Source organism: Spodoptera frugiperda, chromosome 8, assembly GCF_023101765.2.
Source record: "Spodoptera frugiperda isolate SF20-4 chromosome 8, AGI-APGP_CSIRO_Sfru_2.0, whole genome shotgun sequence".
Taxonomy (NCBI): Eukaryota; Metazoa; Arthropoda; class Insecta; order Lepidoptera; family Noctuidae; genus Spodoptera; species Spodoptera frugiperda.
In genome coordinates, this window is record NC_064219.1 from 4963999 (window position 1) to 4991058 (window position 27060).

General features: G+C 36.2%; 1 protein-coding gene and 1 long non-coding RNA gene across 8 annotated transcripts; both read right to left on the reverse strand.

Moving 5' to 3' along the window:
• Positions 1 to 471: 471 nt before the first annotated feature.
• Positions 472 to 26981, reverse strand: LOC118275767 (dihydroxyacetone phosphate acyltransferase). 3 transcript variants are annotated; one of them, XM_050695683.1, is made up of 12 exons: positions 26566 to 26981; positions 25357 to 25533; positions 24694 to 24823; positions 24016 to 24219; positions 22724 to 22764; positions 22286 to 22396; positions 13019 to 13514; positions 10116 to 10256; positions 9688 to 9767; positions 5992 to 6159; positions 4911 to 5086; positions 472 to 4444 (listed from the first exon to the last, which is right to left on the reverse strand). In XM_050695683.1, exons 1-12 carry the CDS (start codon positions 26746 to 26748, stop codon positions 4306 to 4308), a joined length of 2046 nt encoding a protein of 681 aa, XP_050551640.1. In that variant the 5' UTR covers positions 26749 to 26981; the 3' UTR covers positions 472 to 4305. The 3 variants fall into 3 exon arrangements, with proteins under 3 accessions (XP_050551640.1, XP_050551638.1, XP_035449734.2); XM_050695681.1 differs by lacking the exon at positions 22724 to 22764 and having other exon boundaries at positions 22286 to 22437; XM_035593841.2 differs by lacking the exon at positions 22286 to 22396 and having other exon boundaries at positions 22613 to 22764.
• Positions 6873 to 8760, reverse strand: LOC118274570 (uncharacterized). Of its 5 annotated transcripts, XR_007705575.1 has the most exons (4): positions 8276 to 8759; positions 8004 to 8191; positions 7526 to 7748; positions 6873 to 7385 (listed from the first exon to the last, which is right to left on the reverse strand). It is a non-coding gene; the product is annotated as an uncharacterized LOC118274570 (long non-coding RNA). The 5 variants fall into 5 exon arrangements; XR_007705573.1 differs by having other exon boundaries at positions 6873 to 7382; positions 8004 to 8760; XR_007705571.1 differs by having other exon boundaries at positions 8004 to 8760.
• Positions 26982 to 27060: the final 79 nt, after the last annotated feature.

Here is a 27060-nt window from a genome sequence, read left to right on the forward strand (position 1 = left end):
ATATTGGGCAACGGATAACTTTACGACTAAAACTCTGGTCTAAATTTGACAATATCTCAAAGTCTAGACGTCGGAGCTAAAAAATAACTAAATAACTTTCGCACACCCTAGATTTAACCCGTGGGGAAATTCGTTCTGAATGGACTTTCTAAGACTACGTTTAGGATTTTTGGGCCCAAAGGACGTTCATTTAGAAAGCATGTCTTTAGGGAGGTGTGCGAAAATATCCTTATTTTTAGCTAGGACGTCTAGTTTTGGAGATATTAGGAAACTTTCAAAATTCCATTTGAACATCTGATTTTATTTTTTTACGTTTGATGGGTCGACGTTTGGCCGCTATCTCACCTGATGGTAAGTGATGATGCGGCCTACAATGGAGCACTTCTGCCCATCAACAATGGCTTAGTTCTTTTGTAAATTGTAGAATGCTATTTATTTAGGTTCAAGGTGTTTAAAAAATAAAAGACAATATTGTATTCAAAGTGTATTCAAAACTTATATGGCAAACAAATTATGCAAGTTTCTGTCACGAACACAAAAAAAATACTGTCAATGTATAAAATAAAATTAGTTGGTTGATAGTTACGTATTTTCATTACACACACATATACACAGTTGATCCCAAAAAGAAAATAAATGTAACATTTCGTTGTAATACTGAATTAAATAAAAAATGCATACGACATCAGTAATATAATAACTGAATACATGATAATACAAATAATATATTAAATACTTTCAGTATCGGAATCGTTCAAACGTTTTATACAAACCACCCACAATAATAGGCACCTAACATTAAATACTAAGACTAAATGGAATTGGCAAATTTAAATCACAATTTTAAAGGAAAATTTTGAGTACACATTCATACAATTTTTTTTTCACATCTACACATTAATTATACGATGAAAAATGTGTCATATTTGGTGTATTCCCGAGGCGTCTGCACTTTCATATATGTAAAGGTATGATTTATTATTTTGTTTATTTTCCAGCTTAGAATAGGGGCGTAGAAGATGGCCTTTGAAGCCCATACAAGAGGCTAAAGCCAGTCCTTGATGGATGAATATTGAAGAGTCTTTTGTCAAAAGTGTAATACTCAGTACCCTTAGTACGAGTTTGCTTTACGTTGAACAAAATCGAAACGAGAGCGCGTTCGGCGCTCTGATTGGCCAGCGCGAATGAACTAACCAATCAGTGCGCCGAACGTGCTCTCGTTGTAAACGTAAAGCAAACTCGTACCGAGTGCTTAGCCCTCAGAGTATGGAAAATGCTATGACCAATTCAAAAATAGACAATATTCCAATCAGCATTTAGATACATTAGGGCACCTCTTACCACTTTTAGGAATCTCCACTCAAGCCAGCCAATTAAGGCAAGAATGAGGCGGGAGTTCTGTTCCTCGTCAGTATTCACTCCGATTAATTGCAGCTGAAGAACAAGAATGCTCCGTAGAGTAAATCCTAGTTGGTATACAGTGGTAAGAGGTACTACGGACATAATACACCAAATATCACAATCTATTATATTATGAGAATAAATAGCAAATGGTTGAAATATTATTATTATCATAAGTACTACTGTGATAAGACTAGAACGTTACAAGCCCGTAGACATACTGTAAAGAATTGGCATAAAATTAATAAGTGTTGCTTTCACTGGAAATAGTAAACAGCCACACAAGTGTTGTCTATTTTAAATGCATGTGCAGTTGATTCTTGATAAATAATTCAAAAATTTAATCATTATAGGCCTCAGTTAAACAGTTGTTTGTTATTATTCTTGGGATGCTAAACACACGGTGTATTCCCGTAAATTAATGGAGAAAAGCTCTACTAGTTTCGAGTCACAGAGGGACTCTTCATCATGAGCTACATACGCAGACGCGACGACGTCGCTGCTGAACACTAAACCTGCTGAATAGTAGGCGCGCGTTTTCTTCATTAATTTACGTGAATATTGAATTTTGAAAATAGGGGTAATGTTAGCGCATATGATATTCAGTTATATTTTCAGTAAAACCTTTAAATTACAACTCTAATATCGTTAAATCTCAATTGCAGAACTGTTTTCAGCTTTAAATCATCAAGAGTCAACTGTTTTGAGTATGCAATACAAAAGAGTTTTGACACATCAAAATAATTGAACGATGAAGTCCGACACAATTTCGAATACCTGAAATGATGATGAATAACAATTATTATTAAATTCTATTACGTGACAATAATGACCTGAGATGGGCATAAGTAATACACATTGTAGTAGGCTCGACACTACACACCTACTAGACAAGTTATTTATAAAATATATTAAGAATAGTATGAGTAAAAAGTATGTACTTTTATGTTGATAAAAATGTAGTAAAACACCAATTTTCAGGCACACAGGTAGGACTAATTAGATGTTTAATTGTCATACCCTTTTTCCTTCCCTACATAGTTGTGTGGATGCAATGCGAAAATTGTAAAAATACAGATTCCAGTTGCTAATTATAAGAAGAATATTAAATAGAAAGCACACCATCATTCTCACTGATCTTTTCTCAATCTCTCCGATATTTCCCTACATTGTGTTTATAACACAAATTCCACAATATCACATCTAAACTCGACCAACTATCTGCCGATCATAAAATTTTAATCCGCGCGGGAATCGAAACTGCGATGCGTTGCGCAGCAGTCGGTCGTCTAGCTACTTTGCCAACCGTGCAATTCAGTCCATTCATTTCCAAGTCATAACTATAATCTAAGGTTATGTTAGAAAATTGAGCAATAGACTGTTAGTCGGCAAATTATTGGAACATACAAAACCTTTTTTGTTACAAACTATCTTTATATATACTCAATTAATTTAAATATACAGTTTACTCACGTAATTCTTTCATTAGAAGGCTAACAATGAGTTGACTGCGTGACTGTATTTCCCGAGTATAATTTTCGTGATTATGAGCCCCGATCGTAGCTCAAAACTAGTCGAGTACGCTCGAACAGTTACGTGAGTAAACCGTACATTTTTTAATTCAATGCCAAAGAAATCATATTTCGTTGCATACGTCAAAAACTAATACTAACATAAAACCCATATTTACAAATTAAAACTAAAATAAATAAATAGGTACACCATGGTAACACACAGTTCACTTAAAAGTAATTAAGTCAGTAACTAATAAATAATAAAGTTGACCGTTTTTTCACCCGTAATTAAAAAAAAACAAGCGCTTTGCAGAGTTATTACGACATATAGAAAACCTACAATTAATTACCTATTGTTGTCCTTTTCTTTTTCTTGTTGTAAGAAAGAGATGGAAACAATATTTTAGGTATATCGATAATACGTTAACCGCCGTACTCAGAGTCATTTAATGATTACTTAAGCCAGTTTTTAGTTGTTTTCAGAACAAAATCGTTACTAAGGAATAGTTTAAGTAATCATTAAATGTCTCTGAGTACCGCTGTAAAATTGATTAAATGCTAAGTATATACTTATAATTTAAAAATGTATGAAATTCGCCATTTCGTATAATAGGCGTGGTTATCAATACTCATTTCTTCTCCGTTTAAGAAGAGAGTGAGAGATACTTTATTCAGATGTGACATGTTTAATTAAATAAAAACAATTCTTACGTCAATGCAATAGAGTTCAAATTACGTAGTATCAAGATAAAATTCTTCACGCTTTTTTGAACAAAATATAAGACCTTACTTAGGCACAATGAATGCCTTATGTCAATGTATTAGAGCTCAAAGTTACTTGAACAGACTACGAGAAAGATTTTTTTATATTTTGTATTTGTTTTACGAATTGAAAACAATTGTTATACCAATGGAGTCACATTCAAACTTGCTTGAATTCGATCAATGGAGAGACAAATACTATAAAGTAAGTATTTGATCTCGATGAAGGGTATTTCTTTGAAAAACCTTAACATTATTTAAGTAGCCATTATCCCAAATTATTAAGCATCTTAGTAACTTTATAATTAATTATTATTATTTTAAGAGTGAAACGGTTTTATTTTTCATAAGTCACAGGGCTTACTACGAGTTTGTTTAACAAGATCGAAATGTTACCGCGTTCGATGCTCTGATTGGTTGGTTCATTAGAGCGGACCAATCAGAGCGCCGAACGCGGTAACTTGAAAAACTCGTACTAAGCCTGAAAAAGAGTTATTCGGTGCGTGAATCGAACTCGCTACACGTTAGGTGGCAGCAGGTTGGTTTCAAGACATATGGTTGAGGATACCAAAATGGCTATTTTTTGTTAAGTGTTTTTGAAAGAATCACCCTCATTTAGGCAGGTAGCTTAAAGCCGGGACTGAAGCAGTTGGTTGCACACTGCCTTGTTGTTATGGAAGTCTACAGGGATTCTGTGTAGAACGGACAGAGTCAGACGGTGAGCTACTTCCAGGTTGACGGGTACCGCCTCATATGATATGTTGTCCCTGGAACAAAGAAAGAGACATCATGAAATAAGTCAATTTGCCATCAACGAGGTATACTAATCGGTCAGAAAGAAATATGTGCCGATAGATAACTTTTCAATCAAATAAAATATTTAAAAAAATACTTATCAAATTTTATTTAAATCATCATCATGCTCAGCCACTAGACGTAATTTTGACTGTGAAAAAGAAATATGTGATATACCAATACGAAAATTAAGTCAACATCCATCTATAACATGCCTGTTTCCTTAAAAAAATTGTAATAGAATTATTGTTTTTACAAACATTCAATTTCACGTTGCGTTTACAAACTTTCAATTTCACATACAAATGACACCTAGACCTGGATCATACAAAAACTTGCTCCATGCGGGAATCGAAACCGCTACTCATTGCACGACAGCTGATTGCCCCGTCACCGCACTAACCGTGCAGTCAAATTGTAATGAATATGAACACTTACCCTCGATATTTGATGAGAGACCGAGCGTCGGCGAGTCCCCGCAGACAGTTGCGCGCGACCTCCAAGCTGAGGCTGTACGGGTGTCCCAACCAATGCTCCTCTCGAGGCTGGACAAACTCCACCACTTTACGCTGGATCCGCTTCGCCGCCTCCGCCTCAGTTATCCGCCCATGTTGCTGCAAGTATGTTGCAAATTAAACCACACCAAACATGATAAAAAACCTAACCTAACGCTTATTAAGGTAAGTCCACAGGCCCGCATCGTACGCATTCCGTATGACGTCATCAGCACACATCGCATGTAGGCATTGCCTATGATACGGTGCGTACGTGCGATAAATCCGTTGCGTCCGATGCGTACGGTGCGGGCCTGGGGACGCTTACTTTAATAGGCGTTAGTTTATGTTTTTATCATGTTTTGGTGTGGTTTCGTACCTTTAATCCCCGAAGTCATTATATTGTTTACAATTCTGACAGACATTAAAATGTTGACGTTTCAAAAGTACCTGATTAAGGATTATGTAATTGAAATAAATATAATAATTTATTTTGACTTTGTCATACATCATTGCTTTAAATAAAATGAGGGAGGGTATCACACGGCGAACCACAAGCAAGCGTTGTTTCACGCCGGTTTCCCATGAAACCGTGTAACACTCCGACCGTCGAGGCGTCTAATTGTATTGAAGTATGACTCTCCTACCATTAATTTTCTATTTGAAGAGACAAATCAAAAGACTGCCTCGTTGGCCGAACGGTTGCAAGTGCGACTGCCGGGCAAGGGGTCTCGGGTTCGATTTCCGGGTCGGGCGAAGTATTACTGGGCTTTTTTCGGGTTTTCGAAAATTTCTCAGTGGTAGCACGGAGTATGAGAATGTGCCCGGTATATGGCAATAGGCTCACCACCTATTACATGGGACTTACAACAAAAAATGTGAAATGTGGGTGTACATTGGAATTATGTGTTATAATTTGCATCTCTGCCTACCCCTTCGGGGATTAAAGGCGTGACATTATAAAAAAAAAATGTGAAGAGATAAATGCATCGCTGTAAATATCAGAAGAATACAGAAGCACAAACCTCCAGCATGATCAAAGTGGCCACGTGCAAAGTGGTGATGAACGGCGCCAAGGTCCACGTCAGCATCCACTGTCGCTTTTTATCCTTCCCGAGCTTCAACGTGTCCATTTCCTTGTCATACGCAAGTACGTCGTGACGGGAACAGAAGGTAAGCGCCTCTTGGAATTTCTGTAACAACATATTATACATTGCTGAAAACCGTAATCCCCCCCCTTCGCGCACACGGAGAAGGTTTAAGGTGAATGTTCCGAGCTCTTCATGGCTCGTTTCCCGATAGATGGCGCTGAATTGAACATTTTCAGTTTTATGTTGTTTTGAGTGTCATTGGAACAATATTAAGTAACAGAAATAATAATGCGAAAATCAGGCATCCCACTTTATCGGAATTAGTCAAATTATCGCCTCAAATCTCCTCCATCCGATTTGCCATAAAAGCGAAATATTAATATCCAACTCTGTTTACAGTCATTTATACACACATAGACATAGCGCCTACTTTAAAATCAACCTTTCTTCAAAATTAACCACTAGATGGCGTGCATTTAAAAGTTAATAGGCTGGTACCTGTAGAAATTATGTCTTGGGGATTAGGAACTAAAGAACACCATCTGATGCTATTATGTTCTAAAAATAAAAGGTATAAGTAGTGTTATATTTAGGTACTAAATAGCATAAAACAAAGTGGTTTTCTCTGTCCCTATATCCATATGTATGCTTTCTACACTAAGGATTTTGATGCTGTTTCTTTTAATCGATAGAGTGATTCAAGAGGAAGGTTTATATGTATAATACATGTATATTATAGTAGGGAAACTGATAATTTTGCACCCGTGCGAAAACGGGGCGGGTCACTAGTTTGGGAATAAAATGAATGTCAAGAATGCAATGTAAGACAGTTTTATTTTATTATCTTATACATTATTTAATAGAATGTATATACTAACCTGCAATTATTACAAGTATTTATGTGACATGAATGCTTGATACGTGACTGATTATTAAAAAATAATCTCATTCAAAATAATAATTCAAAACTATAATTCATAAACAAGGCAACCAGAATAATAGATTGCAATCAAAGCGGAAAAATGTTTGAGAATATCTAAGCATCCATAATCACTATACTACATAAGGAAATAAAAAAGCAACAACTTTCCTTTTTGTTTTTCAGAAACCTTAAAATAGGTCAATGTATTCATATCACATTATGAACATTATGTTCATTACGACGAGTACACCATTTCAGTTTTCTGACATCAAAAAAAACATGACTGTAAACATTGATAATGTAGATTCTAAACACACTACTATAATAGTACAATAAAAAAACATTTGTTGTGTTGTTTTCGCTCATCCTTCCTCATTATTGCCTGGAAACTACCGCTACACAGCTGCTGTGAAAGAAAATTACTATAATTAGTATATTTTGTGTTTAACTTTTGATGTGGATGAAAACAATATCCCACAAGAAAAAAATATAATATAGATTGAAATCAATGGAAATCATAAAATAAAATAAAAAAAAATTGTGTACCTTTCATACCTAGGTATACATTTCGCAATTTTTTGAACATGTCTCAAAACTATTTCTGGCAGAATACATTCTTTAAAAAAGTGTATTAACTTTGGCATCATATTGCTGATAAAGTCATTATATTATCTCGACAAACTTCTATAACAGTCAAAGGTTCATTGACTGAAATAAAACATATGAAGTAGCATTTATCCATGTTACTGACACGCATTTGTCCTTGAACCTGAAATAGATTTAATATTATAGTAAGAAAATGCTAAAATAAATTATAAAGTGGACATGCAATAGAATTTACTTGATAGTAATATTCATGCTTTTTATTCATAACTAGAACATTATTATCCAATGATAGAGCAAAATTGAAAGGAAATCGTTTTTCTTGGTATGGTCATGTGAAGAAGAGGGATGAAACGCTTATTACTAAAAGAGTTCTAAGTTTACATGTAGATGGCTCAACAACTGATGACTCTATACGTACTTGAAAACTAAAGTTTGTTTACAATGAAGCTGGCCACAACTTGAGTTATAATTTACAGGTTTACTATCTTGTCGTCCACATGTATCCAACTGAATGCGCTTTTCACTCGTTTTGACGATTTACGGGCGCCTGAATATTCGTGGCGTTGATACGCCAGCTTTCTCGTAGGACCCCGACACAGTAGGTACCTAGATGTAAACGGAATCCGAAATACACAAAAACTAATTATATAAGTACAAGACAATATTATGTTACTTTTATAAACTCAGTACCTATTCGCATAAAATTGAAACGAAATTATAACAAAACCAGATCAAATCGCTTGTAATTGCAGCAAAATGTAGTCTCATGTCATGAAAATTATTGCAAAGTAAATATCCATACCATAGATAAAACAGAATTTATTAAATACGTTCCGAAATTCAGAAAAATTATAGCAATAAAATTTTACTTACCCAAATTATGATATAACATCAATTGAAAAATCGCTGCAGAACAACCATAATAAAATCATAAAATGATATTACATAATTATACTCTATTTACTATAACATTAGAAATTTAAAGATACTTGTTTTACCGTCCGTTCAACTGATTTTGAGTGTTTCGGAACGCGCGGGATTCATGTAGCAGACGCAATATAATGTGACAAATAATACTAATGTTTGTCCGTCCAAAGTTATTTGTATTACTAATCTGAGAAAACAATATAATATCGATCGGTGATTTCTAATATGAGGATTTTAGTTTGTAATGGCCAGCTAAACTCACGGGCTGATTTGCTAATATTTATTAGTTGGTAGGTATTTTTATTTTGAAATAAAATTACTTACTTATAAACAACATATACTACAATACTTTGCAATAATCATATTAAATTGGAAAGAAATACATACAAGAAATATTACTTCGAATCAATGAATTTTCATTGATCAAAAACATACAAGAAATTCCGCGCGTAAAGCCTAGCGTAATGCTACGCAAACTCTTCGAAATGTATTTTATTTCAAGTCAACCATCTGATGGTACTAAATAAGTTTGGCAACGTGTCAAAGGTCATGTTCGACGGAACGGCAACATCGTATTTTGTCTACGAACGAATTTAAAAATTTTTATTGTTGCCAGTGACAATAATAATAACTAACGCTAACATTTTTTTCACACACGACCACAATGTTTTATATTTTCGTTTACGATAGTTAGTTTTAAATTATTGTAATGTTTTTTAATGAAAACTATTGTTATAAAATTAGTAATGATTCTTCAAATTTACATTATCGGGTGCACGCCATCTAGCGTTTAATATTATAACCTATCCAGACATTCCGATATGTTTGATTGTCAAATTGCACTAACACTAGTAAAAGAAATGCCAAATTTTTCACGGTTTTCAAGACTGTTTTTCTCCATATATAATGCGAATTATTTACCAAAAAGTTATATGCAGATTCTTGACCGTACAAAAGTGATAAAGTGATTAGTTTTGTGCAAAAAGTGTCTATGTACGGAGAGTATACCGTGAACGAAAAATGTATGAAAAGGCGATCGGAACATTCACCTTAAGCATTATTTCATCACTATACTTTTGTGCAAGGGTTGTCGATTTCAAGCTTATAATGAGAAATTATGAATTCAAGTTTCCTCCGTTGAGATTTATAAAAATAATAATTTGTAATCTACTTACATCTTCCATGTCAGATTCAACGTAGAAGAATTCGTGACTAAGCATTTTCCTTAGAACCTTGACGCGCTCAAAGTACACCTCTGCAAATTTAAAAACGAAAATGTATTAATTGCTTCGACGATTTCAATATTTCATATTCCTTCTTTTATAGCCAATTCATAACAAACAATAGGCAAACGATTTTTATTTAGTTAAAAAATACGAAATTATAAATTGGAAAGTTCCCTATAGACCAGTACCATCAGTACGAGCTTGCGTTACGTTTATAATAATCGAAACGAGAGCGCGTTGAGCGCTCTGATTCGTTAGTTTTTCGAGGCAGCCAATCAGAGTCCCGAACGCGCTCTCGTTTTGATTACTTTTAACGTAAAGCAAACTCATACTAAGGGTACTGAAAAATATATGTAGAAAAATTATTAAGTACTTACCTGTGACTTGACCAGGGTCGTGGAACACACAGAGGTAGAGGAGGGAGGCGGGCACTAGGAAGTGAAGCACCGGGTTCACGTACAACTGGAGTTGTATCACCGACACCGACGTCGCCATCGTCTCGGGATGCATCAAGTGGCCTGTAATTACATAACAAATTAACATATCTATGGTGATACTTATGCTCGTTTACTGACGTGTTTCATAAAAAACGGAGCTAGACATATTCCCTAAAAACTTTAAGTGTGGGAGAGCCATGCTTGGGCACAAATGGGCCGGCTCGACGGAAGTGATACCACGGCCTCACAGAAAACCGATGTGATACAACCACAGCGTTCTATTTGTTCTGTGATTGATGTTACCGGAGACACAATTCCCAATCTTCCCAATCCCCGATACCCCAACAGCTCTTAAATTCCTAGCTCCAAAAAGCCGGCAAAGCACTTTTAACGGCTCTGGAGTGTCGGGTGTCCATGGGCGGCGGCGATTGCTTACCATCAGGTAATGGGTATGCTCGTTTTCATACATCATAATAAAGAGAACTTAAGTTCAAAGTAACTTTAGGTCTCTTTTTCTGAGTTCTACGCAAATAAAATTCCAAACTCCATTGACATCCTATTTCATATTGTATGGCCTTACGACTTAAGTTTTTTAAAGAGCCACTGACCTAAACTGATATGAGATTGCATAATCAGTATCGTAACAACTATCTGCCAGTTATGTTATCTAGAGATTACAAACTCGTAATATATTAATCTGCATATCACCTGGTAGGCTCGGCATATCAACCAAAATTTTATATATAAGCTTAGTAGACTTTGTATATTGATAAGGGGCATTACATTTTTTTACTTTGTTTTTTTTTCTGTCTCGTGTAACGTGTACTAGTGTTGACTATTTCTGGAAATGTATATGTATTTTTTTATGGTATAAGCCGGTAAATGAGCGTATGGATCACCTGATGGTAAGCAATTGCCGCCGCCCATGGACACCTGAAACACCAGAGGTGTGGCAACAAAAGGTTGGGGGTTAGGAATTTAAGGGTTTTTGGGGAATCGAGTCGGGGATTGGGAAGGGGCGTAATTGGGCCTCCGGTAACCTTACTCACACAACGAAACACAACGCAAGCGGTGTTTCACGCTGGTTTTTAGTGAAGCCATGGTATCACTCCGATCGAGCCGGTCCATTCGTACAGAAGCATGGCTCTCCCACACTTGTGTAGCAATCGTTAAGTACAGGGTTGTCAAAATTAGGACAGGTTAAGGTTTGTAAAAGAACGCTGTTGCCCTGTTTCTTTCAAATGTGTACTCTATCTTACGAAACTCGTAGTAAGTGTAAAAGACATATATCACACTTTAACAGCACCGCTACAACTCAGCAATAAACTTGTAATTTACCATACATTTACGAAATTACTACTAGTCGATGTTAAGTTATTCTATAATTAATCTAATCACATATTCAAACTTGACATTGAGGCCTAAACATTTCGACATTATTTCAACATTTCGTTAGAAGTAACATTGTATAATAATAATCGCTTCTGTGCTAACAACAAAGTAAATATGAACTGTCGGTACAAACGAATACATTACTTAGTACATAAGTACATAGGTAGTACCTATGTTTGCTTCCAATAAAATCTCCATATTTCTTGTAAACACATTGTATTTTATTTCCTTGTGTGAACTGATTGTCAATCGTTTGGTAATCACTAGTAATAGCTAGCTACTCCTGTGAAGTTTTACTGTTCGGTTCAATCGTAGCGGGCTGTTTTAAAGCCTTCTTCGATAAACGGACATATTCAACACAAAAATACTCATCAGCTGTATAGTATTAAGCACAGACTTTTACTGTCCTTTTATTAATAATGTAACTATTAGCTACTATCACTATGTTAAATATATTCCAATTGTAAACACGTTAGTACCGTCTGTCGACGTTGAAAACTGAGACTGTGAAGCGCGCAATTCAGAGGTTATGACAGAGAGGTGGCGTAAGAACCGACTAACGGGACCTTTGACAGAAGTAGCAATTTCTAATTAACCAGGACTCCTTGGTACGAGTTCGTTAAACGTAAAGCAAACTCGTACGAAGGGTACAGAAACCGATGGAGACAAATAATTCACTCCAAATGCGAATCCAAGGATGACCACGATCCTCAGTCATGAGGGGCCGATTACAGAGAGAGATGGACTCTGAATTTAAATTGCAAATTATCGTCATTCATTAGAGCACCTTTAAACTATTTCGAATGGTTCGTCTTAACAGGAAATATATAAACAATGACCCAAATACTTTTTATACTGGGTAATCTACAGCGTTTTATCAAGTTGCAGGTACTTGATAAGGGATTTTAACTCGTATTGTTAAGAATTTAAAAGTTAAAACCTATTGAATCATTTTCGTAGTTCCATATAAAATATTATTAGGTGACTAATTGAATTATGAGTAGTATTACCTGGATTTTTATCACCGACAAAGAAAAAAACAAAAACAATATCAGCAGAATAGTCAGACACAATGTGCCACATAAACTAGAAAATGGAACATGTTCGGAAACATGTAAAGGCGTTTTAAGGTAAGCGTCCACAGGCCCGCATCGGACGCATCGCACGCAACGGATTTTAGTTTGTCTTGTATAGAAACTCAAACAACAGCGTCCACTGATCCGTACGGACGACTCATGCAATGCGTATCGATGACGTCGACGGAATACCGATGCCAAAAATCTCAGTGGTATCGCTAATCCGATTGCTGATACTAGCGTCGGCAATCCGATCGCTGTCGATACAGTGGACGCAGTCTGAAAAAATCATCCGTTTGATGCGATCCGTACGATACGTGTGATGCGGGCCTATGGACGCTTACCTTTAGTTTTAGTTAATTATTAATTCCTTACCTTTAATTTTCTTCTTGACTTCATCCGACAATTCCATCGGGCTTGCAATGATCAGTTTCAGTCGCTTCTCGCCATCCAACTTCATCATCTTCTGGTGCACCACGAGGATCCTTTCCACCGCGTCTTTTAAATCAACAAAGATACTGGCTCCGAAATAGCCTAAATCTTTGATGAAAAGTTCGATGTCTGCATAGACCTCGTCAATTGTCGCAAGTTTGTTGAGTTGAATGTTTTGCATTAGAGTGAGAGCCACGAAATTGGCGATGGTCACCATCGTGTTCTTCTGCTGTACAGTTATGACATGGTTTGCAAGAGACTGCACTTGTTTGAACTGTTCCGGTGTGACCGCCTGCAGATCCATGGGCTTGGCCGTCTCTGGAGAATTTAATACTTTGGGATTCTGGTTGAAGAACTCCCTGGCGGAAATTGGAAGGCCAACGTTGAGGTAGATGTAGCCGAAATGATCGTTCAAATTGTGCAGCGCTTTTAGGAAGCCCTGAAACAAAGAGATTGTTTTATTAGTTTTGGATCTGGATGGGAAAATATACAACTGTTACCAGGCTTGGACGTCTAATAGGCAATTTGGAAGATGGCAATGTATTAAAATATAATTTTGTGATAGAAATATAATTTTGACAAATTGATGGATATGTTTATTGAACAATAAACTAAAATGCATGTAAAGGTAGGTACTGCGCAGTAGTCAGTACTCATTTAAGTGTGACTAGAACTTATTGAAGTCTAAAAAAGACTTCTTTAAACGAGGTACTGCCATGAATGCATAATATTTTATTATTTGATGCCCATAACGAGGCAAATCTTGTTATCACTAAGTCTAATACAACACTATGTAAAGAGAACAGGTGCATTACTGTGAAGCAGGTCTTCTATTAAATGGGCGTGGTTAAACGTCATTTACGGATGTTCTAAGTTAAAGTAGTCTAGTGTGTAAGCGTGTCTCTATATGCATGTGTGTGTGCCCGTGCGAATTCTAAGATAGTGAGGTGATAATATTAACATTTGCATAATCTGTTGGAGGTAAGCTAATCGATATAATTGTATCGATAAGACGATTACTCGATAAATTACTTGATAATGTGACGCAGTGATTAAACATGCGATGGATAATGACAGGGTCTATTTTTGTAATAAAGTTGACTAGCTTCTGCCTGCGACTTTACGCACTAAAAGGAAGTTCCATGGAAACTTAGGGTAGTCTTCTTCTTTTGTTAGTGTGGCAATATAGAGCCAAAAGAACGTACCAGCGACGGTGTAACTTCCAAGATATAGTTATTTTGGTTATGTCTGTCAGTCGGTCATTCAGTTATGGCAGAGTATTTAGGTTTTTTTGAGGGGTATAATCATCCCATTATTTCTCCCGCCTTGGGTGAGGCGGGAGGGAGTGTCAGACTCTTACTGACTAAAAAACCCCCCCTTCGTTTTCCTGCTTTGAGCCGGAGCCCCGGTAACCTGTTACGTTGTGCGCAGCTAGACATTTTCTCTACGTATTAATTTATTCAAAAGAGTCATGTCCGCCTGTAGAGTCGGAAAAACTTTGTTACCAAAAGACATTAAGACAAAACTGTTTTCAACACACCGATGACCTCAAATCCTCAAACATTGACACTGACGTGAATACATTACATAAAAACTATAGTTACAATCAATTATCACGTCAAATGTTTGGTAGATTATTGTCATTACGTTCTTCAACAGCGGTTATTACCCTTATGCCCTTGGTGACAAGGTTGCGAATCGTATGCTAAAGTATCTTCGACCTTTACCTTGAAACCTTTAGATTGACTGCGAACATGCGTAGATATGTTTAACCAAATGTAAAATAAACGATACATGTGTAAAATATAGACAATTTTCGACAGCCAGGAAATATGAAATATTTTCAGGTGAATTAGTGAATGCATGGAAATCTAAGAAGTATGGCAGATAAACACAAACACACAGGTCTATTATACCTAAGTAGCTTAGGGTGATCTAGGGTTGAAATGATGAACAGGGAACCCTATCACCACTCAACAAATTCGAATTTTGATTGTGTTCCTACAGACAATTTAACAGTGAAACGCAGCGGACGGGTTTACAAAACTTTGCTACCAATAGAATAAGCATACAAGAGCAAAGGTTAAATAAGTAATCAAGGAAATATAATTAATTATTGTTTATCTTTTACATTAATTACGACATCTATTGTTAAAGATATGTAATTATGTTCAACAACTGTTTATTTTGTTGCTATAGGTACGAATCTAATTACATTATTTATTTCAATAATAACATTGTATATGGTTATTCTAAAGGTAGGCTTCACTAGACTTACTTCCTTATTAATTTTGCCGTCGGTGTTAGTCGCCTTTCCCACCATTTTACTTGTTTGTGAATATTTGTCGAAGTAACCCGACTAGTTTCAAGAGATGCGGGGCTCATAGGCATCATAACATTGATCCGTAGAATATCTATATGAGAATTATAACAGCAACATATCATAGAACCTATAATTGTGGTGAATTTTAGGCAAATTGCTGAAAAATGCAACTCTTCAACGAATTAAAGGCGTGATGGTTAATATTTTTTATTGTTCGGAAATGGTAAGGAAATGTAGTATTAACACATAGATAATCTGTGTCATAGGGTCGACAATGTAATCCGTACGCATTGCACAAGCAAACAGGTTCCTAGCATACATTTACGTAAAACACTCTTCAAGGTAAATATTATTTACTATGTTGACATTCATTTGAATCCTTTAATCGTATGATATTATGAAGGACTAGCTTTTAAAAGTAGCCTATGTGTTTTTGCGTGATTAAGTAACAAACCTACACAAAATCACAATCCCACAAACTTTCGCATTTATAATACTAAACATACTAAGATACAAGGTATAAATTCTTGTAGTAGAGAATGCCTTTTGGTAAAGTGGTCGCAAGTGTTTACACTTTTAAAAATATAAATCAGACTAAATTTAAATAAGTACATAATGAGTTTGTAAGTTGTTTAGTTACTTTTTAATATATTTTATAAAAATTTTATTGCTATTGTATACGGATTCCCATAGACAAAACATAATAAAATTAAATGGGTCTTTTTTATGTTCAGAAAAAAGGTTACTGAACAAAATTAAATTTTTTTTATATAAACTGTATCCTCTTGTCCGTGTTAGTAAATTAATGATGTGCTATTATTAGCAATCTATTCTTAAATATGGAACCTACGTATTCTAGAGTAGGCTGCGCGACGTCGCCGCGTCTGTGCATGCTGCGCAGAATTAAGAGTCCCTCTGTGACTCGAAACTAGTAGAGCTTTTCTCTATTAATAATACTTGAGTAAACAGTGATTTTTAGTTAATTTAGAATGTCTCTGTACAAAGTTAATCTTTATTTTCTTACCTGCACAGTAAATATATTTGAGCTGACTGTATCTACGGCTGCGTATATGCTAAGCAAAACCAGTATAAACTGACCGTAGAATGTGCGGAAAGATCATAGAAAGCGGGACCATGATAAACTTGTATTGAAACACTATCTACCGACATAAACGTGAATCGTAAATATAAAATGTGAAAGATAAAACAAAATTTTGTAAATACTCAGCATGATAGGAATTTTCGCGATACGAATACCAACGGTTATCTTTTGGGGAAATAGAGCGAAAATATGCGAATAATGTTACGTACGATGGCCTTATAAGTTTGTAAATAAGAAAACGAAATAAATATTATATTTTATACAATATTACTTTATTCACAACGCCTTATAATCTTCCAAGAGATAAATAGATAGAGATTCAGATGCATACATTCATATCTACAATTTTACGCCCATTTTTCACCAGTTATCAATCTCATATTTCATGTAAAACGAGGTGAACATATTGTAGGTGCATAATAAGTACTTTACTTAACACATTGAACGTGGTGGTCACCGGTGACCGACGTTAGCGGAGGATTTGCTTTCAACAGTTTTCTATTGGCAGTCAAAGACTTAAATTTGAATCGTACCCGCAACCGATTGCTCCGCGGTCGCACTTAAAGCCACTCGACTAAAGAAGACTACACATTGACATTAATACTTTACTAATGAGCTTTAAACGTTTGTTAATGATCTGAGCATATTGACAGTATGTAATGCTGCATAGTGTACATGCCTGGCCAATGGCAGTCTGCCCCAGTTACATTATTAGCTGGAATTCAGAGAAGTGGGGCTCACCGGCTCACGGCGACTAGACCGGAACAACCTATGATGTAATTTTAAAGCAAGTTCACATTACACGTTTGTCGAAGTGACTGGTTGATTGCTCTCTGCAAATGCGTTTGTAATGTAGGTAAACATATTTATTGATTTTGGTATTACTTTCTAAACCTTCCCTGAACTTCTCAAAAATTATTCACGGCCAAAAATTGCCAAATCGGTCCAGCCGTTCTCGAGTTTTGACGAGACTAATGAACAGCAATGATTTTTATTTATAAGGGAGATAAGGTGTCACTTTTTTGAAATTGTGAGTCAGATTTTAAAACACAAAATCTTAACTAATATTATAAATACCAAATTACAAAAAGTTAAAAAAAGTATTTAAGATTCGTAGCATTTAGCGTTCCATAGTCTCTGCCTACCTCCATGGGAGACCGGCGGGAGAATAATGTATATAATTATGTATGAGTTTGTTTGTTAAACAGGTTATACCTGACTATTATGTTCACCATTTAAATAAGTAGATATGTTATGTACCATTTACCTCAAATTACCCCTTTCCTAATCTTCCCAATCCCCAATTCCCAACAACCCTTAAATCAACTCCCAAAAAGGCCGGCACAAAGCCGCACTTGTAACGCTTCTGGTGTTGCATGTTCAGGTGATCCGTCTGATCGTTTACAGGCTGATTAAAAAATAAATTTGTCCGCAAACTTTAAAAGGATAAATTCCAGCCAGTAAACTTTCCTATCGTATAAATCATGTCCAGTTAACAAAGAAGTACCTGTATCTACAAATTGATAGCCGTTCAGATGTACTGCGCATGTCCAATGTCTAGACGCCCTAGGTACATCGCACCCCATCAAATTGCAATCCAAAATCAATAACTAGGGCGGGAAACAGGAAAACATACTTTATGCTTGTAAAGTAAGATACAAATTCATTTGTAGCGATGTACGTGATAGCTATTATGGGTAGGTAGATAGGTATATTGAAAATGACGAGGGGAGTTAATTAAGTGTTTGATATTGAGAGTATGGTAACTGCCGCGTGCTAACTTTGTTCGACTGATTCGAATATTTCCTAATCTTCCGATTGGTTCAGAAATACATTACTGTTTTGTGGAGATGGAGCTAATACAATTGAATACACTAGCCCCCAGAAAATAATGTATGTTGAATACTTAGGGATCCGACAATTGTGAAGTTTTAGACGGATTGTATACCCAGTCGTTCTAATCTTACTTTAGGGAACAGAGAGTAAAGTTCCCTAAGAAAAGGAGGATCCTCCGACCAGGCGAGGTGATCATGCCTGGCGGGCTTTCTGCCCAACTGTTGTTCGTTGGGATTTTCTATCCATGTTAATTCGCATGTAAACTTCATATGTGCGATGCAGGATATTTGTGACGTCATCCGTTGATTTGCTCGTCGATAGTCTATGTGCGACTGCTGTCATCTGTCACTTGTCACTTGTCAATGTGTCGCCACATTACTATAAAATTTCTTAGTTTCTTTTTTTCCATAGTAATAAATCTGTACCCTGATTGGCCAGCTCGGATGAACCAACTCTATCTCGTTAAACGTGAAACAAATACGTACTAAGCCCTCTGGTCCTCATAACAAACAAAAATAATTCGCTATACATCAAGGTAATACGCGCGTTTGAAAGTTCCGTGCATGTCTGTCTGCACGCAGGGGGAGGGGGGATTCATCTCACCCCCTCACGTTGCAAGCAATCAATAACAGGGGGCGGGAGTGCGGGACGCAGATACGAACGAACAAATTTCATGTCTGTGATGTTGCGTACGTACGTTTGATTTAAAACGAATTTGAAAAGGTCGTATACCGAATCGAACCGTTTTTGGCAACACAAAGAAATAAAACGGCTCTATCATTTTTTGAAATCCCTACAAATTGGCCATTTCAGATGTTCATATTGGTTTAAAACTTATCACAGATGCTACACTTATTGTCTTATTTTCCTGAAGAAATGATAAAAGTTCTTTCCATCCAAATGTCCCATCAGCGATTATAAACATACAAAACTTCCAAGGTATCCTATAGATACAATGTTTCAAATGTTTTGTATAAGTCTGGGCGCACAAGATAGGTCTTGAGGATTTCATCGATCGCTGGTAATAATATTATAAAGGCGAAAGTTTGTTAGTATGTTTCTTACTACAACACATGAAATAACACATAGGCTTTTTATCCCACGGAAATGCGGGCGAAGCCGCTAGTAGAAACTACTACCTAAAAACAATACTCGTATAATAAACCCTGTGCTTTGTCGTAACTTAAATTCTCTCAAAGCATTTCATTTAGCTTTGCAATTTAATAAACGGTCAGATCAACCTTTGATGTTTAGCCAACCCCTACCCCTTGTCAGTCAACATTTATGCGCATGTCTAGACATGAGGGGGACGTGAGGGGAGCGGGTATCACCCGTCACCGCTCACCCCTTCACGTTGCAGGCCGCAATCAATAACCATGGCGGAGTGTAGGAAAATATATCTCATGCTTGTAACATAAGGTACATTTTCATTTGATAAATCAGTTATTATTATAAAGGTAGATAGGTAAAGCTAGACAGGTATTGAATTTGTCTGAAATCTGACCAACGCGACGTATTACAGCCCAACTTTGTCAGGATACTTCCGTATATAAAATAATATAAAAATATTGAAATACGATTCATTCTGTTGGTGCAACTAATTTTGGGGTCTTTTTATAGATGTTTGGGTGACAATCTGAACCGATTGCTTAAAGCGTTTTTTGTATTCTTAATATGAGTTTGCTTTTCGTTTAAAGTCTCTGATTGGCCGACTCGAATAAACCAACCAATCATAGCGATGAACGCGCTGTCGTTACGATTACATTAAACTCGTACTAAGTGTATAATGAGTATATAGTTATAAGTATGATAGTTAACTACGTCGTTTTCCAAATCCAAGGTTACTAAAAGAAATATTAGTCTAAAAATGCATAGTACTTCGAGTCACAACAAGTTGCATCGGTCACTAAGCCATTGTACTACGTGGTCTTATTCCGGCAATGATGTTGTAATGTATCTCCATCTCAGTTCACAATGTAATGTAACCGTTCAGATGTTCTGCGCATGTCTAGACGCCCTAGGTTCATCGCTCCCTTCAAACTGCAATCCAAAATCAATAACAAGGGTGGGGTTTAGTAAAATACAGGTACTTTATGCTCTATGCTGTTGACGTAAGGTTGATTTTCATTCGACGTGACTGATGTGATAGGTTTTATGAGAGATAGGTATTGAAAATTTATTTGATAGTACCAGCTTGCTTACATCCATGTTTCATTCGGGTAGAATATTAGATGATGTTTGTCCAGGTAATATGTCATAAAAAAGATGAATTATGATCACAATGTAAGAAGTTAGACAAAGTAGAACTAAGAGGAAAGAATGAGTAGCAATATTATGGTCCCCATTAATAAGATAAAAATGGTTAGGTAAAAGGACTTCTTCAGTCCTGAATATGGAGATGTTTAAATTAAACTAAGAGGTGAAACCCGTGGAACCAAGTGAGAAAAGGAAGAGAATGATCTAGAAAAAGAAAGAGATTCGTGATAGGATTCATCCAAAAAATAGAGTCAAATAATATAGGATATTTACTCACCCCCATGAACCCCCTCTATTACATGGGACTTATAACATAAATGGTGAAAATTGGGTGTACATTGTATAGCGGCATTACTGCCGTAATGTGCACCTCTGCCTACCGCTTCGGGGATAAAAGGCGTGACGTTGCGTAATAATAGGAAAATGAAGATATTGTGTAGACCCCCGAGGACAAAAAGACTATGTTTTTGGTTTCTACGACTAAATATTCTTTCCAAACATTGATATATCTTTATCCGATGTTTAGATAGACACAAAGATGTCATTAGAACACGAGATTTTGATTAAAAACACGCGACTTTCGACCTTGTGTCATACGAAATATGACATTGGCCTCATTTTTCTATCACTACGAATTGACTCGCGAACTTCTCGGAATAGCGCTTGCTTAATTGACTTCATAAGCTTACTATTGGCACATCTTGTAGTAGTATCGACATTATAAAAACAAAACATAGTTATAAATGTGTTGTTAGCATTTCTCAGATTACGTGATCTTGGGTTAAGTATACAGTTCGGAAACAGTATTAGTGTGGTGTTAACTACTGGGTCTATAGTAAAAATAAGAATTTTGTTTGGGTTTATGTGTGTTTTGGTATAATAACAGTAATTAACTGTTACAGATCAATTAATTAATCATTATTATATCGGCTCGACACTTGATTAATTTATTATGCGATCGACACACGACGCGGCGATTGTCGCGCTGCTACTACTAGTACTACTGCGGAAAGTTGCTCATGAATATGAGCCTCTAGTATGGCTTGAAAATAGTCGAGTTCCTCGTCAAACAGTTTCGTGAGTAAGCCGATAACATAATAATTATTTTAGTATGTCTCACGAAAGTTATAATAAAATTAGACCAGTTAATATAATGAAATCGACAGGCAATATATTTGATGTACTATAATAAAATTTTAAAAACTTAAACGGAATAGATTATACGCAATTCAAAATGGTCAAGGTCGAAAACACGAATATTTTTGCACGAAAATATATACAATTAGTACTAAATATTAATTAGTAATTCAATTAATTCATAGTCTTAACCCCTTACCGCATACTTTCATATTAAAATGATTAATAATATAGGAAAAGTGTATTTATTTTGAGTGCCTCGTTGGCCGACTAATGGTCGCATGTGCGTCTGCCGGGCATAGGGTCGCGGGTTCGATTCCCGGGTTGAGCAAAGTACTGCTGGGTGTTTTTCGGGTTTTCGAAGTTTTCCATATGAATAAATAAATAAATAAAATTCATTCTAATCTCTAAAATCTCAAATTAATTCGATCTAAAAACGATGTTTTAACAACGACGAACGATAATACCATCACTTGCACCTTTCCGCATCAGTTCACCTAGCTGGACAGGTTACCTTATATATACTATTGAAAAATGTAATAAAAATACAACTTACCCCAGTGGACTCCTTAGGCTTGGGTACTCCAAGATGTTCGTAGGCAAAGAGAGTGGTCTCCATGAGCCTGTCGTAGCTGATGTTCACGGGCACGATGGTGATGTCGGAGACCTCGTGAGAGAAGAATGGAACCATCGCCATGGACAACATACCTGGTGGAAACAAGCATTAATAATCAGTTTCTGCAACATCTTAGGTCATTTACGACGAAAGATAATACCATCACTTGCATCTTTCCACTTGATTCTGAAGACGACGTGTCGTTTCACCTAGCTGGATAGGTACCTAACAAACACTATTGACAAATAAAAAAAAAATACAACTTACCCCAGTGGACTCCTTAGGCTTGGGTACTCCAAGATGTTCGTAGGCAAAGAGAGTGGTCTCCATGAGCCGGTCGTAGCTGATGTTCACGGGTACGATAGTGATGTCGGAGACCTCGTGGGAGAAGAATGGAACCATCGCCATGGACAACATACCTGGTGGAAACAAGCATTAATAAATAATCAGATTCTGTCTTACTAGTAGTTAGGTGTAGCTAATGGAATTCTGGCTTCACATTAATGCGAATTAACACATTCGTGAGTGACTTAAAGACTAAAGCAATGGCGAATATTTTTTTTCGTTAACACGATCGAAACCGCCTTTAGCCGTGTCATTGGTTGGTTAGTTAGAGCAGGCCAATTAGAGCGCCAAACGTCGTTAATGTAAAACTCGCACTAGGCCCTCTGACGTATTCTAGCCTCTTATAATTATTATAACTTGCTCTCCACCCGCACTATTTAATTGTTTTTGGCGGAACCAGGAATGTAGAAGTACCATTAGGGTGTTATTCTACTGAATCCATATTAAATTATTATAAGTTTCTTCATAATCGCAACGGAGATTAACAATTCTATGACCAAAATTGAATTAATGGGCATAGAATAGACGACTATTCCTTCCAACATATTAACACACAAACGTTATATCATACAATTTCGTGCAATATGCAGTTCAAACATTGCAGTTTACCTACATAACTCTGTTTAGTCTTTACATTGCAAACTGCCATTATGTGTTCAAACAGATAACATTTATACAGCTTTAACTATTTTACTAGAACAAATACAAGTCGAGTAGATGTTTTGCTTTTAGTGTTAAACGGAATTACAATTATGCTAATGTGAGCGATGGGCTAACTAACATAAGCCAACCACCAACTTAGGTACTAAAATGTAGGATAAGTGGGGCAATACTTCAAGTTTGTTGTGCTACGAAATGGTGAATTGAAACATAACCGGTATACATAACAATCCTAAAATTACATGGGGCTGACCACATGTTCTTGAACGAAAAGTCCCTAAAACAATAGATAATCCTAAACTTGCATGGTCAGTGGTCGTATTATTATAACGAGTTCACTAAATAGCAGCGGTTGGAATAAAAATGACCCATTTGACCCTTTTATGGCTATATAACTCAAGTGCATATTGTTCATTATTCAAACGATTTTGAACCATAATATCAGTACATAATATGTATTTTGAAAAATTCAATTTCAATCTATACTAATTTTATAAAGCTGAAGAGTTTGTTTGAACGCGCTAATCTCCGGAACTACGATTTGAAGAATATTTTTGTGTTGGATATAGCGCATTTATCGAGGAAGGTTATAGGCTAAACATAACGTTAGAGCGGGTGAAACCGCACGGAAGTAGCTAGTGACCAAATAAAAGAACTTAACTTACCATATTTAGGGGGCATGCTCTTGTTGCTCCGGCTGCGAGTTCCCTCAAGGAAGAACTCGATGGGTGCAGCATGTTTAGCCACCACAGTCTTGACGTACTGCTTCAGAGTGACGGCGTACAGTTCGTCTCCGCCCAGCGTGCGACGGATGTAGAAGGCGCCAGTCTCCCTCATACGGCGACCTATTACCGCCATGGAGTAGAAATCTAAAACAATAACATAGAATTGGGTCGTTTCCTAGGTCAAAAATAAATTATTTTGACATTTCAATAATTATAATAAAATATCCCAAAATAATCGTACTTTCACGACGACTTTGACGATATACTAATTTATTTAATTTTTTTTTAATGCTTTGCGTGACGAGTCATAACAGATTGCGTCGCGTTGTACGTTGGTGTATGCATTGGCACTCAAATAAATCCGTTGATGGCCAATAGGCGATGAATACAGATGTTACTAGCGACCCGCCCCAGCTTCGGTGCATTGGTGATATATTATGCCTGTATTATACATATCAACCTTCCTCTTGAATCACTCTACCTATTACAAAAAAACAGCATCAAAATCCGTTGCGTAATTTTAATATTTGAGCATACAGACAAACAGACAAAAATAGCGACTTTGTTTTATACTATGTAGTGATAAGAACAGTAAGCAATAAATAAAGAACTACATACCCATGCCAGCAGCCACGGCTGGGAAATCAATGTTGAAGTGGTAACACAGATAGGTCATCAGGCAGAAATCTGCGTAACTCCTGTGGGTGGGCAGGAACAGGACTGGATTGTTGCCCATTATCGATTTCAGCTACAACCAAACATGGCGTATTAACAAATAATCATAAGTAAATAAACTTAAATGTGATCTAGCTCAGTGGCATGCTATTGGAGAGGTCTATATCCAGCAGTGGATGATAACAGGCTGCTGATGATGATGATGATGATGAAGCCTAAATGTCCATTTATTTGATACCTAACTATTTAACACCTATTTTTACCAGATCTATGTGTGCATGTATATGCATGGTAGTTGGTGCAACCCATTGAAATGTGAAACTCTTAATTCAATAAAAATAAATTTTAGTTAACTATTTGGTTATACATTCAAGAAAACTAAAATGGCAATATTGATTATTGAAATAGCAAGTCTGAAAAAGCTCCTATGGTCCTGTGCTATAGAGACTCCTGTAGAATGAAGTTGACATTGGTCTTTTTTATTGGATAAGCCCGCCACACCCTCCCCTACCGCTGCAACTCCAGTTCACTCAGATGTATCTACCCCTTTAGGGGCAGTAACAAGCTATTTCTCAGCTGATATGGCCTATGTATGTAAATGCTTACCTTAAATACAGCAACTTCATTGACAAACATCTTGATTTTCATCATGAAGCAAATCTTGAGGAAGAGCACTCCCATCCACCTAATCACATGGACCTTCTTATCAAGGCCCATTTCTTCCAGGAAATTGTGCACTATCTTCTGCAGCTCTTCTTTAGTGGCACCAGTTCTTGAACATATCTATATGAGAAGAAGGAGAGATGTTTTAAATGTCTATTTATTGGAACTCATGAGTCTCTCTGTACTAATCTATGCAGAGAGACCTTGGTATACTGGCTAGCGGTAAGTTAAAAATTATACTTCAGATTCTTCGGAAGCATGAATATCAGAATGTTTAATGAAAGCTTCTATTGTATTCTAGACTATGTACTCCTTTGACTACAACCAATCAGTTATTTTGGAGTTGTTAACTGAGTAACAAACCATCTATGTATCTTTCTTTTCACATTTGCTGTGATACTAGCTGTTGCCTACAGTATTATTATGGGGATAATGTAGCATATACTAGTCTTCAGCCTCTTAACTGTCTCCCGACACAAGATTCATACCATATCATAGAACTGATTTTTGCATGTCGCTTAGCAAGATAAACACACTTTCGCATTTACAATAATAATAAGGCTTAGCAGGAAGTATAGAAAAGGAAGACTAGAACATTTACAAATCAATCCCTATTGTTTACACACACTTGCTTGCTCTCTCGCTTGTCACACCATAACTTTAGTAATGACTGCAACTAATTTGTTAGTCTGTTTTTATAGTTGGTTACATTTTCATGAATGAAAAACTTTAGCTTTTATTTGATCAAGTAAGTATTTTTTAATGGTGTGTCTTATAATGTTCATTGACACATAATAAAATGTGTATTGTAATTAAATTGCTTTTTATCTCACTCGTTTTCGCTAATGCAATATTGCAATGGTAGCTTAAATTATTCAGGTAAACAGGTATTTATTTATCAGACTAATATGTTCATTTAAATATATGTAACTCAGAAAACTGTTTAAAATATTCATTCTACTGCGTGAAAAACATACTAGATATTCACCCCTAGTGGTTCTAACTGACCAAATGTTGGGATTCTAGAAAAGTTACACTATTTATCTAATTATGACAGGTTTAGGAAGAGATCAAACTCTCATCTCAGTTTCCTAGTTGCAGTTATTTTTTGTCAAGGAAAGTATGAATGAAAATATACTTAAAAATATTTACCGATTCCATAATCGAGTCCATGTACAGAGAATTTGCGACCAGGTCTTTGAGGTCCTCAGGTGAATACTTCTTGTCCAAAGTCATAGTATGTTGCGGATACCAATTCCGGGTCATGAAACCAACAATGCCTCCCGGCTTCCTCCTAGGCTCCAGGATGTCAACATAAGCCCTTCCCACATTCATTTTCACGCTTTTTGACACAAAATAACAAACAAACTAACACATAACTGAATTCCGATTAGAGGTTACGAATTTCGCAACTAATTTAAGTTCTGTTCACATACGATTCCAATTGTTCTTTGAATTCGTTCGTTTAATTTTCTATGCACAAACTTGTTGTTTTGACAAATTTATTAATTACGGGATCGGACACAACCTTCTTGCATCCCAGTCGCGAAATTACTGAATTTTTGCAATAGATCGATTTGAAAGCGTGACAGTGACAGTTGACACTTGTACATTGACAGAAGCATGTTCGTCGTAAAACTTCGTAAC

Bases quoted from the DNA above. Each gene is read 5' to 3' on its own strand.
- LOC118275767 (XM_050695681.1), bottom strand. From the start codon at position 26,748: ATGAATGTGGGAAGGGCTTATGTTGACATCCTGGAGCCTAGGAGGAAG. The intron at 24,220-24,693 runs GTATGTAGTTCT...TTATTGTTTTAG, and splicing joins AGCCGTGGCTGCTGGCATGG to ATTTCTACTCCATGGCGGTA. The intron at 9,768-10,115 runs GTAAGTACTTAA...TTAAATTTGCAG, and splicing joins CGACCCTGGTCAAGTCACAG to AGGTGTACTTTGAGCGCGTC.